Genomic DNA, 14,929 nt, shown 5'->3' on the forward strand with positions numbered 1-14,929 from the left:
AAGAACAAGGGAAAAGGAGAATAAAAGAGAGTAAGGAGAGCAGCAAGGGGAAAAAAGGCATGTGATTCTATGATTATCTAGATGGGGAAAAAGAGAAAGAAAGGTTTCAAGAAACAGTGCAAGGTCACAGGAAAGAGGGTGAGGTCACAAGAATGAGCTGTCAGAAAGGGTGTGTGGATGTGAGGAGATGCTTAAAAGTGCAACAAAAGGAGTGAGGTTGAGGGAAAGGGAATGAATGCACAGAAGTGCATTGTTGTACATGGGACTGCACAAGTTCATGTGGGAGAGAAATTGAGTGAGGGAGAGCTAGATGGTGAGGAGCTGGGCAGAGTTAGCAAGGGCCTGCAAGAAAGGGCCTGTAGGCCTGCCCTTTGCCCCCAAGATTAATGAGAGAAAATTATTTACAGATTTGAGCTCATGCAGACTAAGAATTTATTCAACTCTTTAGTGATTCTGAGCACATTAAACAGCACAAGGCAATGCGAGAGATAACAGGAAAAAACAGCTTAATTCTGTAGTGCCTGCTACTTTTCCTTTATGGCAGAAAAGATCCTAATTCAGAGCTAGAGGAAAATAATTGCATTTCTTTACTTTGCATGTTATTTCTATCATCGTGTGCAGAGACTACGTGGATCATAAGGCAGAGAAAATAACAGCTGTTTTAGTTTATAACTTTAAATGTAATACATTTTATACTGAGTTGTCAGCACATCTTTCAATCAGCTATCAAAACAAAACACATAACGATTTCTATGCTACTGAAAATCACTAAGACTATTAGACTTTCATTCAGTTCTTTATGTTTCACTAGCAAAACTGGTAGCTAAAAAGCTACCGTATGGAAGAGAAATAGACAAATGTAAGGAAACCTATTTGGCTTACACCAAATTGGTGCTCAACTTGAATATCTGATCCTAGTCCGTGTAATTAGGAGTGTTGTTTACTTTCCCTAGCTCCCTTCTCTCGTAGGTTTCTGACATATTTGATGTTGGCAGCGCTTCAGCAATGGAAATTCTTCCCTGTCTTCATCACTTCCATTGCTACTAATATTGTTCTCTATCAAAGGAGGTTGTAATTATCCTTTAAATATCACTTTCTATAAGAAGGGGTCTTTTGTTCCTCACATACCCACTTTCTGGATATGAAAACTTTCCTGAAATTCAGTTTTTCTTTGAACCAGAAACATATCTGGATATACCACTCTTAGCAAATTAAATTATGGACAATAATGATCCAAGGCACTGTAATGTGATCCTGTGCACTGATGTCCCCTTGCCAGCGCAGTCCGTTGCTCACACTTGTCTTATGGCAACTAAAAAGCAGCCAGGCTAGTCCTGAGGACAGTTCTTGAAACACCATTGAGGGAATACTTAACAGTCAGGTTGTATGCAGCCACTTTGTTTTGCAGAGTTTGAAGGAAAAGACCTATGTTATTGGGTACCAAGAAGTCTCAGTATCTGGACATACTCCTGGATATGTGTACCTTTTTTCAGAGCTGTGGTCTTTGTCTTTCTCGTGGCTCCAAAAGTAGAGAAATAACTAAAAGCCCGTAATCTGTAATCAGTACATGTTCAAAGGGGATCCCATCAAAGAGAATATTCTGCTGTTTCCTGGGAGAATGCTACCAAATAAGTAATAAAAGTATATTTTCTCAGAAGAAAAGAACCAGCCAGGCCAGGATTAATTAACAGAGTGTTCCAGGTGAACTGATGCTAGCAGCTGAGTGTTGATGTTAACTTAATGATTAAAGACTTGATACGAGAAAGTATTAGAGGAAGCATATCTACTTTAATTGAAGGACTATAATAGTATCTTCTCTTTCTCAGATTTGTAGGATGCTGTTATTTAGTAGACAAGCTATCAAAACAGATAATTTGGAGACATAACATCTTGCAATTGATACAAAAGCACTGCTTGATTTGGGCATCTCTCTATATACTGTCCAAAAATGTCAAATGATTAAATCAGAATAATACTGCCTTATTATTACAGTAATAAGACAGTATTATTCTGATTTAATCATTTGACATGCTAAGCACCCTACAGTGGAAAAGACACAACAAATTTGGTGTCTAAGGTTGATACTTGAACATAATATGTCTACAAAAACTGAGACAGTTATACTTTAGGCTGTTCCATGAAATGGAAAAGGGACATAAGGTTTTGAAGGAAAATTTAATTTTTCTGCAGATTTCCTTAGACTAAGGTAAGGAATCCAGTGCAAAGTTGATCTCAATTTACAAGCCAAATCACTCTGAAATTAAGTCAGGATAAGATGTACTGCTGAGGAAACAACCCATGCTGGAGCACCACCAACAAAAACAACAATGATAATAATAATAAGATCTGGAGATCATTGGACTCCCACAGCAACAGGCAGGGATAATTTCTGTCTGCTTCCCTTGGAAGTGCAGAGTACCATTCAGGCTGACCAACTGCTCACAGCCACCTTGTGAATCTTGACTGTATTCAGCCTCCTTGACATCACTTGCAGGACTGGCCTGTCACACTGGGTTTCTTATGCGAAAAATCTGTCTCAGCAGTTTTTACAGGTCCAAAAGCAAATCCAAAGAAAGTCAAATCTGACCGTATGAACCAGTCTTGTTCCTTTAATTACACTTATTCCACCACTTTGAATCTGCCAAAAGCATACCTTTAAACAAAACATTCTTGGCATTCCCTAAGATTATAGCTTACATTATTCAGAATGCTCAGTAAGGGAGAAAATTATTGTTCAGCCTATAAAATTATTGTTCAACCTATAAAACCTAAGTATTCATGTGTACATACACACACACAAGCACACACTCACTGCAGGCAGTCTTCTCAATCTATGTGAGGAAAACATTCATGAGATACCATTTTTGCAAAACTCTTTCTGTTCCATTTGCCAGCAGTCAGAGAATCTCTTCTGTGTTTTCAGGTTCAGTACTTATTCCAGTATTCACTTGGTATAAATCAGAAGTGATTTCAATTGATTGGTGTCCTTTTACATCTGCAAAACAGCTGGCTCCTCTAGAGTCTTTTAACGTTGTTTTGAAACCTAATTATTTTGTTATTATGTGTTATCTTTGACTTGCCTTTCTTGAAGAGAAAAATATCCTCCTATCTTGTTTGCTAGCTCAACCACTGTGCTGCCAGCCTTTTCACAGCCACAGACTGACATGGTAAAAGTAGTCAGTGTACTTACTTGGGTCACTAGCTCATTTCTCAGCTAGACAATCTGATCAAAGAAAGCAATTGCACTATGTTGCATGCACAGGGAGGAGTACGCAAGGCTCTGATTTTTATGAAATACAGATCCATGCTAGTGACTTCTGAATTATCTTTAGATCTTGATAACTTGTAAGATGTTTTGCCAGCTGCTCAAGAGATTACCGCAACAGACAGAATGGCTCCCATGGAAAGCTTGTAAAGAAAGGAGGTTATCTTCTTAGAAGCAATCTTTAAACAGAACTAATTATTTCCTTACAGAAACTATAGTGGCAGTAGCTTTCACTTGTCGGAACCATCCATAATTACTGCCCTCAGCATGTCTCTCACAGAAACTTTAGTTGCTTACCACCCTACAGAACAGGGAAGCTGTGACCTGACTTGCTCTCGCCCACACTTGCTCTATCCCACATTGTATCTATAAGCTGATTTCTCAACTGATACAGCGAGCAATACATACTTAAAAAGTGAACTATGCAGAAAGCGAGAAGCTGCCCCAATGGAACAATACAAATTTAATAGAATAATTCTGACCAAAGAACTGCAGAAATGAGTGTTTTCAAGCTGTTACAGACTGTACCAAAAAGCCATTGCTAACTTTGAACAAATTCACAGACACATTAAGCACATCAAAAGTGTCCCTGAATTCACGTGGAATTATTTTTTATGAAGGGACACTTGTCACAGAATTTCAGTATATCACTGCACTTTAAGTACTCCAAAACAGTTTTTAATCCTTACAATCTGGAGAGCACCCATACTCTGTGCTTAGATAGCATTAGCAACCAGTAACAATAGTACACAAAACGGTTCCCTTATTTGAATTTGTATCAGTGTGGTTTTAATACTGATCTTTATTTTTCTTTTTAAACACATGGGGAAGATACACTAAACATCTGTACAACAGACGAGAAAAGGGGCCAACAGATCTCCTTTGCTGTATAAATACAGCAGATATACTCACCTAATTACCACTACTAATACTGAGCATTGGTACTGGCAGATGGTTAAGCTCTGAAAACAGAAACAGTTTCTGTGGATTTCCTATCCTCATTTACCTGTTCATTCTGACCAATTGTCTTGGAGTAAGAAAGAAGGACAATTAAAAAAAAAAAAAAAGAGAGAGAAAAAAGAAAGAAAGAAAGAAAAAAACAAAGAAAATCTGGAGGCGGTCTTAGATTCTTAGATCAACTCTTCTGTCCTTGAGTACATAACATCATATGACTGGATCAGCCCAGATGGCTATGTATTCACTCCTGACTACCAGAAAGCTAAGGCTTGAAAAGTTCTAGCAGTTTTCCCAGACTACTATAAAAGGAAATCAAACACCACTATCTCAAACAAAATAGCGTAAATTATAGCTTACATATATCTAGCAATTTTAAGACACATGAGATGTTTCACTGTGCTGGGTCAAATGCTTCATGTTTAAATCTGCAGATTTTTGTAATAGTCTCAGCACACAGCATATTTATAATATTTTTTTCCTTCATCTTATTTTCACTGAATCATGATCTGTTATGTATAATTTCTCATACACAGTCTTTCCTCTATACTAGAGGGTCTCGCTGTCATTACACAATCCTTGCACAACTGGTGATGTAAAACCTTGATTTTTTTCCTTCCATACACACCCATCAGTTCAGATTAACAATTCAGCAACCCAGTAAAGAAAAATGTGTGGTGGTACACTTACCAGAGAGAAACAGAAAAGATTCATGTTGCTACTGAGATCCACTCCAGCACCCCAAAATTCTGCTCCAGAGAAGTGCTGCTGCACAATGCAGTTCCTCCTCACTCTCCCAGCTGTTTGTACATTTCTCCCTGGAGATTACTGCAAGATAAAATCCCTGCAATAATCCACTGGATTCAGAGCCCATTATCAAATGAGACAGGCTTTCTCAGGACAGTACAAGCAGTTTTCTGAATTAATGAACAACGTTTACCCACAGAACAAAAGCATGGTCTGAATGATTATGATGGACTCGGGATATGTTCTCTTGCAGGCTGTTGTTTCCATTTAGTTTCTAGTGTAATGGAAATAAAATTACTTATGCTTAAGGCCACTGGAACATATAGCTAACTCCAAAGCAAATCTTCTTATTGTGCTCCAAAGACACAAAAATTCTTGGACAGTCCTACATTTCTATGCAGATAAACTAATTTATAAAATACAGCAGCTATTGTTGACTGCATTTTGAATGGAAGCATCTTACTTATATACCTTAAAAAGAAACCCACATGCCATGATCAAATTATTAAAAAAAAAAAAAAAAAAAAAAAGTACTCCATTTGGGGCTGTACACAACTGAATAATTACCAAACCTGTCACTGTGTTGACTGCTTGACTATGCAGATTAGGACTAAAACAAATTTGCTATTAGAAAATATGTCAAATTTGAAAAATTAAAAAACTGAACATATTCAAAGCTGATTTATGGGTTATAATGAAAGGCATTATAGTATATACAGGAAAGCAGATGAGAGATAAGAAATTGGAAATAAAAGCAGTAGCCTATGTGATTAAATCAACAAAAATATCATTATGTAAATTGACAAAATACTACTAGACAAAGGAATTCCTATGTATTTCTCTGATATGGAGTAGAACTATAGTCTGAGAAAGAAATAAAGACATATAGATTGTGCGTCTCAAATTGTTTCAGATTACAAAACACACAGAATTATATTGTTCATGGAATAATGTTCCCTCCCAGTTAATTTCCCACAGCTTACATGTGAACACAATGCTATTTGGTTACATGAATAAGCAGTAGCTGATACCAAAGAGCCAAGCAGAACTTTCCTCAAAATGAGAGATACTCTGAGATACTTTCATTTTGTGACCAAGAACTCAGTTTCCTTTTTCTTATTGTATTCACTAGAAATTTGTATTTATAAATGTCAAATATCTCTTTTATTGCTCATACCTCTCACTACACTGGTTTGTTCCAGTCATTTTGCAGTCTGATTCTGCACTGTAGTGAATTCAAAGCCCCCAGTTTTAGCAAGATAACTAAATTTTAACATATTCTCTATCTGAAACAAAACCCAAAAAAGACTCTCATAAAGGCACTGAAGGCAAACACAAGATGATTCACAACTTCATAATGAGAAGATCTTCAGTTTGTGCTTCACCTGTTTGCTGTGACGCACATAGAAGTCTTGAAGGTTTTTCCCAGGCTTCCTTTGCAGTTATAATTTTAGGGATACTAACAGAATTTGCTACCACCAAGTGACACTCCCCTAACATGATTACGAACATGTATGAGAGTCTTGGCTTACCACAGATGGGCTTACATTTGGTTTGTGGCTCACTCGTCTCCTCAATGGAGCAGACTTTGGTCATTCCTGTTCCTCAGCTTCTTCAGGTGAAAAAAAATGAAATAATATCAAAAACTTCTTGTGCAAAATACTATAAAAGAATTGCGATCTATGGTGGTGAACATGCTTTAGCAGGGGAATTGGACTTAATGATCCCCTGAGGTCCCTTCCAACCCCTAGAATTATGTGATTCTGTAATGATGAAAAGCACTATGACCCAATTACTCGTAAGATGACAAGATACACTATGGAATCAAACCCCAAGAAACTCAGGAGGATGTGTTTTTCATTCAGACTGGTTTAATCTCTGGATTTGGGCGTTGAGCTTTTGTTTTGTTTGTTTGTTTTGTATGTGTTTTTTTGTTTGTTTGTTTGTTGTTTGTTTGGTTGTTTTGAAAGGGCTATGCATATTTACTTCCAAGCACTTAGGATGCAGATTTTATACTACCTAGATCCTCAAAGTAAGCATAGCTAAGAGTCTGGATGTTAAACTGAGTTATTCAGTTTACATTTTGCTTGTATGAACAGACACACTGAAAAGAGCATAGCTGAAGATAAAAAAAACAAAGATGAAAAACAGCCTGTATCCATGCTTACAAGCATACACATGTATGGCAAGAAGTACTATAGCAAGGCAAAAATGCAGAGCTGTACAAGGAAATATTTTATAAAGAGAGATAAATGTTCATCTGGTAACTTTCTAAGGCATTGGGCCAAATCTTGTTTCAGTTGTTCTTGATTCACCATTTAGACAGGTGCAATTCATCACATTAAGCTTGAAATCATGTGAGCTAGGCACTAGTCCACTAAAGTAAAATGTAAAAAGCAGAAGCAGACTTTACTCAAAAGCAAGCTGGAGACTGAAACCAGAAGTCATCCAGGTTTAGATTCTGAAAACATGCCTACTGAGTGCATGACCCAGATGGCCTGTATTCCTTCATTCCTTTCTTCATTCTCCAAAAGGCAGATCTCCAACATTCAATTCCTCTCATTTCATGTCGTGGTGGATTAATCCTTCAGTTTCCAGGTGTACCAGCTATCTCTATATATCTATATTGAAAATACTGTAGTACTGAGTTAAAGTTATTCATTTTGGGTGTAAAATATTGTTCAGTATTGTAAAAAAAAACAGTTCAAATATCCTGCTTAAGAAGCAGAGATAATTAAACCTCAAAGTTCCATTCTGTTACGGTAAAGCTTTACAACTAATAGCCTTCAATAAAGATTCCAAGGGGGATGCCAAAGCACAGCTACAGATATTCTAGATACTAAACCAATAAGACCCCTAAACAAAAGACTGCAAACTTATTATTACATGCTTTTAAGTAATTATAGGTGACTCTTACAAAAAGTTAACATTTTAGACCTATGCTAATTCACTGATACTGCCATCTGTAAGGGACAAGTTGATATTTCTTAACTATAGATGGCATTACTCATCAGGTTCCTTTACTAGACTAATGGATAAATTAGCAACTGTGAGGAATCATCTATTATAATAACTAAAATAAGGTGCAGTACCTTATAATTTTGTTGGTCAGGATGGATAATACAAAAAAACACTCAGCATGAGTTTTTAATGATTCTCGACACCACAGCTGTCTCTGTAAAGAATCTGATCTTTATAAAGAAAAAACAAACAAGCAAACAAAAAAAAAAAAAAAAAAAAACCCAGAGAGTAAAAAGAACAAAATAGAAGGTAAAATCAGTGTTTTTAATTTTATCTGGCATAAATAGAGCCATTTGCTGCAGCAGCAATGCAGTGTCTGATGCACAGACTCAGATGTGAACGATCCAAATCGTTTATTACAAGTTCTCACAACACTTATGTACCTTCACAAGTTTTCTTTTTCTAGCTTTCCCATCTACCCCTACAACTTTCCCATCCACCTTTACATGTCACAGAGCATTCTACAGAACATTCTTCAACTGTTCACACAGGTGCTTATCCAATCAGAGCCGTGAGACGTTCTTTCATCTTCTAGAGGTGTCCTTGGTTCTCATGCTGTTTATCTTGCTCCACAGCTGCAGCTCTGAACAGTTTTTCTTGTATTCCCACACAGCAACACACAGAACAGCAAAATCACACATTAAGAGGGGTAGAGAAATCAGTTTCACCAAACACGAACCATGTGAAACCTTCACTTTCTAACTCTAATCTTGCACTACAGTTATTTAATTCTCTTTATTCACCAATCCATGGTTTCTAAATAGTTGGGATTTACATTTACACAAGTTGTTCAAACACCACTAAAAAATAAAAAATGCCTACAAATTGAGACTTTCATATACTGAGGTTTCTATTCCTGCACAATGGAAAAATTGCATAGCTGAGATCTCTGGGCATCCTTGGTCTCTTCAGAAGGCTTGGTATCAGCTGTGTATTCACAGTAAGTGGCAACATATAATCTAGCCTGTCATACAAGTAGTCAAAGTCAAGCTATGAATCAAATACCTAAAATTCAGTCTTGGCTGCAGGCTCCTAGACATATGCTAGCCATTCTGCTGGTGCAGTTTCATCTGTCACTGTGAGAACCCACCAGCAGAGTTTTGTGACTCACAAATTTATTTGGTTTTCTGGACAAATAACCCCCCCCCCTAGAAGAGTATGTACAATAATAGTTAACCAGACACATTTCAATAAGCCTGGCACTAATTATCCGTTTCTTCCCCCTTCTTTTTTTTCTCTTATAGCACACCTATCCTTAATGAAAATGTGCATCTACTTCTCTGATCATCACCTATTTGTTATTTGAGCATCTCCACATAGATTTAAAATGAAGATCAACAATGCTATTGTCAGATAAAGTATGAGTGTGAAATATAATCAGGTGGTAAGCATCCACATTTCCTTATTTCCTCCACATAAAGAATGTGAATTACTACTTCGTCATGAGTTCTAAGTAAATGTTGTGCAGTACTACTTTGTTCCAGAGGCTATGTTGGTAAAGATTAGGAGATTAAAAATAATGAGTCAATTATAGGCTTCCTCTTCCTGCCATTTCTTTGGAAAGGGGTTGTGCATTTACATTCACAGAATCAGAGAATCACGGAACCATAAACCAATAAACCATGTCCCTTAGTACCATATCTACATGTTTCTTGAACACCTCCAGGGATGGTAACTCCATCACTCCTCCATGCAGCCTGTTCCAGTGTCCAACCATTCTTTCAGAGAATTTTTTTCTTAATATCCAATCTGAACCTTCCCTGAAACAACTTGAAGCCATTCCTACTAGTTCTATTGCAAGGTATGGGGAAGAAGAGGCTGACCCCCACCTCGCCACAATTCCTTTCGTGGAGTTGTAGAGAGCAGTAAAGTCTCCACTGAGCCTCCTCTTCTCCAGACTAAACAATCCAAGCTGCCTCAGCTGCTCTTCATAAGACTTGTGCTCCAGACTCCTCACCAGCTTCGTTGCCCTTCTCTGGACACGCTCCAGGGCCTTAATGTCTTTTGTTTATTGTGAGGTGTTCAGAACTGAACACTTTACTCAAGATGAGGCCTCATCAGGGCAAAGTACAGGGGAATGATCACCTCCTGGCTCTTTCTGACTACACTATTTCTGTTACAAGCCAAGATACCATTGGCCTTCTTGGCCACTTGAGCATACAAGTAGCTCATGTTCAGATGAGCATCGACCAATACCTCCAGATCCTTCTCCTCTGCACAGCTTTCCAGCCACTCTGCCCCAGGCTTGTAGCATTGCATGGGGTTGTTGTGACACACGTGCAGGACCCAGTACTTGGTCTTGTTGAACTTCACCATTGATCCAGCCTGTTCAGATCCCTCTGGAGGGCCTTCCTACCCTCAGGTAGATGAACACTTCCCCCCAGCCTGGTGAGGGTGCACTCAATCTCATCTAGATTATCAGTAAAGATATCAAACAGAACAAGCTCCAGTACTGACCCCTGGGGAACTCACTCATGACCAGTGGATTTAACTCCCTTCAGCAGCACTCTCTGGGCCTGCCAGTTTTTTTAACTAGCACAGACTGTACTCATCCAAGCCATGGACTGCCAGATTCTCCAGGAGAACAGTGTGGGAGACACTGTCAAAGGCTTTGCTAAGGTCTACAGGCTAAGGTCTACTTAGCAAGTGTCTACTCAATATTCTTTAACATATGAGGGCAACCTTCTACTGACAAAATGGATAAAATCCCCTGACTTATTTTACCTCTTTCTATTCACTTGCAATATGAAGATAACTAACAGTTATTTGCAGAATACTTCTTATGTTGACTCATTACCCACGATGAGTGTTCTTTGATAAACCACTTTTTGATCCTTGGAAACTGCTGTTATAAAATAAGTTTTTACCATGAACATCCTTTGAATGTATTCCAAGTGGTAGAAAGCTCTATTTCAGACCACAAACACAACAATAGCTCTAATTGATACTAACATTTGATATTCCAGAATCAGATGTTCCAGTGTTCCAGTCACTGTCTCTAAATTACAACTACTTAATAGTTTGGAAAGGACTCATGAAGTACTAACTAAAAATCCGATTCTTTAAATGTTATTGATTTTTTTTTTCTTTTAGACTGTCCTTCAATTTAGAGACAGCTTCTTCATTTCCTCTTTTTACATTCAGCAAATAATTAAAAATTGGTAAGAAAAATGCTTCACAACTGCCCTTACCCCTGCCAAATTGCAGTCCTCCCTTTCTGCTTTGAAAAGACAATTTTACAGGTGAAATGATTGATTCAACACCGCAGCTCTTACACATTTGCAACAAGAATCTACAACAGTGCTTAGCTCAGTTAAAGATTATTTTAAGCTCACTCAGCACAAATAGCCGTAACCTTTACTTCAGCTCAGAAAATCAAGCAAAATAAGACACAGAGAGCCAATATTCAATAAGTCAAAGAGGCAAAGTAGAATTTCAGATTTCCAGAATCCCATTGAAGGTAAATGACTATTAAAGTCACTGGCAAAATTTCCACCAAATTCTGTGCAATCAGAATTTCATGTACCTTCTGCTAACAGATTACATTTTGTCACAACATTATAAACGCCCATGGTACTTCCCATGTATTCATTACAATACTCTTTGATATATGGAAGCCAAGATTCCTTTTTGGATAAACAATCACAGTGTTCATTCCTCTGCCCCAGAAGATTTACATTTTTTTAGCAGTTATATTTTAATTAAAGAAAAAATCTCTGAGGGAGAAAAAAGTGTATTTCCTAAAAGGGAGGGACAGATCCTTTGCCCTATAGTTTTACTGAAACTCAGTGAATCAGGCCCAAACATTCTTTATTGCTATCTCAATATTGAAATTTAGAGTGAAAACTGCTAGCTTCTCTCCTCAGGTCAATTTATACATTACCAGACAAAACTGATGTCTACAGTGAATTATGGGTATAGGAGTCATTATCTTCCAGGAGCACCTTGAAAACGAGATGTCTAATCTCAATAAAGTAAGTTTCCTGGTTAAATAAATCCCCTGTGCTTAGTAATTCTATGCATTTATAGAAGAGATGTCAATCCTCCACCTCCTTAGACCTTAAAAAAAACAGTTTAAAGCCTCAAGGGGGATTTGAATCCTCACTAAACAGAATTGTTTTTTGTACTTACTACTTAGTATCCTTAATCACACAGTTAATGCATTTTTGTTATGTAATGTGTAAGAAAATTGAAAGAAACAGATTATTTTGCAAACATTTGACTTTACTTCCCTTTTACTTTATTTGTTGTTGTTGTTTTCTGGTTGGCACTGGGTTGGTTGGTTTGTTTTTTCTTTTAATATGAAGATGACTGCCTTAACAAGAACACCCTAGAAGAATTGGTACTTGTCATCATTGCCCTCTGAGTTTGTAGCCAGCCAGTCCTTGTGTGGGCATTTAAGAACAGAATTTTGAAAGACCAGCAAAGGTTGTCCAATCCACTCTCAAGAAAAATTGCCTCATCACTTTTTCCTAAGAGAATTTAAGTTAAGAACTTTAATCATCTGTTCCTTCCTTGAGGGACTGATCCAAAGCTAAATGAAGCCAAAAGGAATCCATCTATTGAACTGAGTACTTCTGGCAACTTCAAATAAAGTAAAGTTCCTCTACTAGTTAGAGAGTACATGCTAAATCAGATGCAGCCTGAGGAGAGTCTAACTTAACTTACACCCATTGTAGCCTATTCCTGTTCTCACACATTGCCTGACCTGCAGGAGATACCCGCAGGCAGCTGTTGAAAGACTCAAATTCCAAGTGAAATAGAAAAGAGCCAGTTGGCTTACATAGCCAACAAGATGAGTAGCCTTGGATGAGAATATACAATTTTAGTCACTATCCCGTAGGTGCTCAAGAAAAGGGTAGATGTGGCACTGAATGACATGGTTAATGGAGATGGTGGTAATGGATTGATGGTTGATCTAGATGATCCTACTAGTGTTTTCCAATCTTAATGATTCTGTGATTCTATGATTTTGTCCACACCGCCATCTCATCTGCAGTTTTCTGACCTGGAGCTGGTTCATAGCCAGACAATTTGAACTTGCATCTGCCTATATCTGTAGACACAACACCAGATTAAAAATCCCCTTCAGTCCTTAAGGAGTCTATACTGAGTCTCTGGTCCTGTCTCTGCTCTCACTCATACAAATCAGGAGGAATTCACTGAAAGCCAATGAAACCATTATAGCATCTACAAAAGAAAAACTAAAGCTTAACAATTTTATTGGTGATCTCCTACTAAGTTTTAATTTTCATGTTTGTGTGAGTTTTATCTTTTTGAAAACAGAAAATAGAGACTCAGAAATTCCTAATTTGGTTTTCAAATACTTCATGGTTCCATAGCTTACTGAGATATGCACCTGCTGCCAGTAGCAGTAGTTCTTCTACAAATCATTCCAAACAAATTCTGCTGTACAAGCATTGCATTTTGATCACACTAACTCTAAGTTTGGCTCAATAGCTTTTTAAAACCATTCTCTTGATAAAAAACAATTCTTCTTTTTTACAGTCAGAGAAGACCAGCAATCCATACTAGTTATGCATTAAAGGCTATGCAGCTGTTTTTGTGCCAAACAAAGCTTTTCTCTAACTTTCTGCAACTTAGGTTTCAATCTGTATTTAGTAAAATACAATGATAAAACCCAATGTTCTAGGCCAGTTATGAAGCATGAGTACAAATGAATCAAGGAGTACAAAATCTGCTTAAATCACAATTGTCTAAAACACTTCACTACCATAAATACACCCTTTTGTTGGAATTAACCACATAAAGTTGTTCATGTATCAGAAAGAAATACACTCTGCTGCACAAAGCATCAACAGCTACCCACTGTTTGGACAGACTTTTATGGTTTTCAGAAAACAACCTGAATAGATTTTTAGTAGATTGACATGAGTGTGTTTTTTTTCACCTGATTTATGTCAGCTTACCCAATGTCATCAAACTGCTATTGCTGTGCAGCTAATTTTTACAGCAGTGCTGCTTTTTAGAGGCAAGGATACATCAGCTGATGCAGTGGCAATTTGAGCTGTTTACATCCTTGTGCATGTGATTTGCAGAGCCTCCAGCTTGGAGTGTCCTCGTTTTTGACTATCCATGACCCTGCTATGCTGTCTTCTTGACTCTCTATGTGTTATAGCACTTTCATTTCTACGAACATACTGTGCCATGTGAGAGACGAACTCTCTTTGCCACTTAGGACCCCTTTAAAAAACAAATGTCAACCCTCATTCCCTGTAGAAATTCACTCCTTTATGTTACTGCAAAATAGGCTCTATCTGTATCCACTCTTGTATAAGTTACTGGGATTTATTAAGATAATGAGTGTGCAGAAGAGGTGGATGCTAAAGGGAAGAAGTCTGGGCACTGCCATCAAGACATGTCACAGGAACTACACATAGGATATCAGTGTGTTCTAAAATATTTGGGGAAAACAAAATTTAAATTTGATTATCACATGCCAGTAAAATTGACATCAGCTACACACTGTCCTCACATTAAAACTGAGCTTATAAAGTGGGAACCATAGATGCCATCTGCAGCCCTAGAATAACCTTGGCAGCATACCAGCATATATTCTTTTCAGTGGGGAACTGCCTTCCTTGAGGTAGCTGAGTCCTCATGGTACCTCAGACTGCCAAATTGTCTCAGAGATAGTAACTGGATATTATCACACACTGAAATCCATGCTAGCTTGGAGATGACAGTTCCAGAAACTTTATTAAGGACTGAGTCAGTAATGTTTCTCCTACAGCTCTCTCCCCAGTGAACTTAGAAGAAATGATTACTCCAGACAACCCACCAAAAACCTAAGATGGATAGCTTGAAAACTGGAAAATATATGAAAAATCAATCCAGAAGAAGACCGTTGAAGTTCAACAGGTCCAGTGAAGACCTGTTGAAGTAATTTCAGTGTTATTCTGCTTTAGGTATAACAGAGTC

At 37.6% G+C, this 14,929-nt stretch overlaps 1 protein-coding gene across 4 annotated transcripts in view; it reads right to left on the minus strand.

Annotated features, from left to right (window-relative positions):
- Positions 1 to 14,929, minus strand: part of SAMSN1 (SAM domain, SH3 domain and nuclear localization signals 1) — a 153,538-nt gene that overhangs the window by 82,503 nt on the left and 56,106 nt on the right. For all 4 annotated transcript variants that reach the window (XM_090121171.1, XM_090121176.1, XM_031612669.2 and 1 more), the window contains 2 exons: positions 6,514 to 6,578; positions 4,910 to 5,047 (listed from right to left, as the gene is read on the minus strand). In XM_090121171.1, coding sequence (XP_089977297.1) covers positions 4,910 to 4,933 — 24 coding nt within the window. In that variant the 5' untranslated portion in view covers positions 4,934 to 5,047; positions 6,514 to 6,578. The remainder of the gene's footprint in view (positions 1 to 4,909; positions 5,048 to 6,513; positions 6,579 to 14,929) is intronic.

Source organism: Phasianus colchicus, chromosome 1, assembly GCF_987193195.1.
Source record: "Phasianus colchicus chromosome 1, bPhaCol1.hap1.1, whole genome shotgun sequence".
NCBI classification, from domain to species: domain Eukaryota; kingdom Metazoa; phylum Chordata; class Aves; order Galliformes; family Phasianidae; genus Phasianus; species Phasianus colchicus.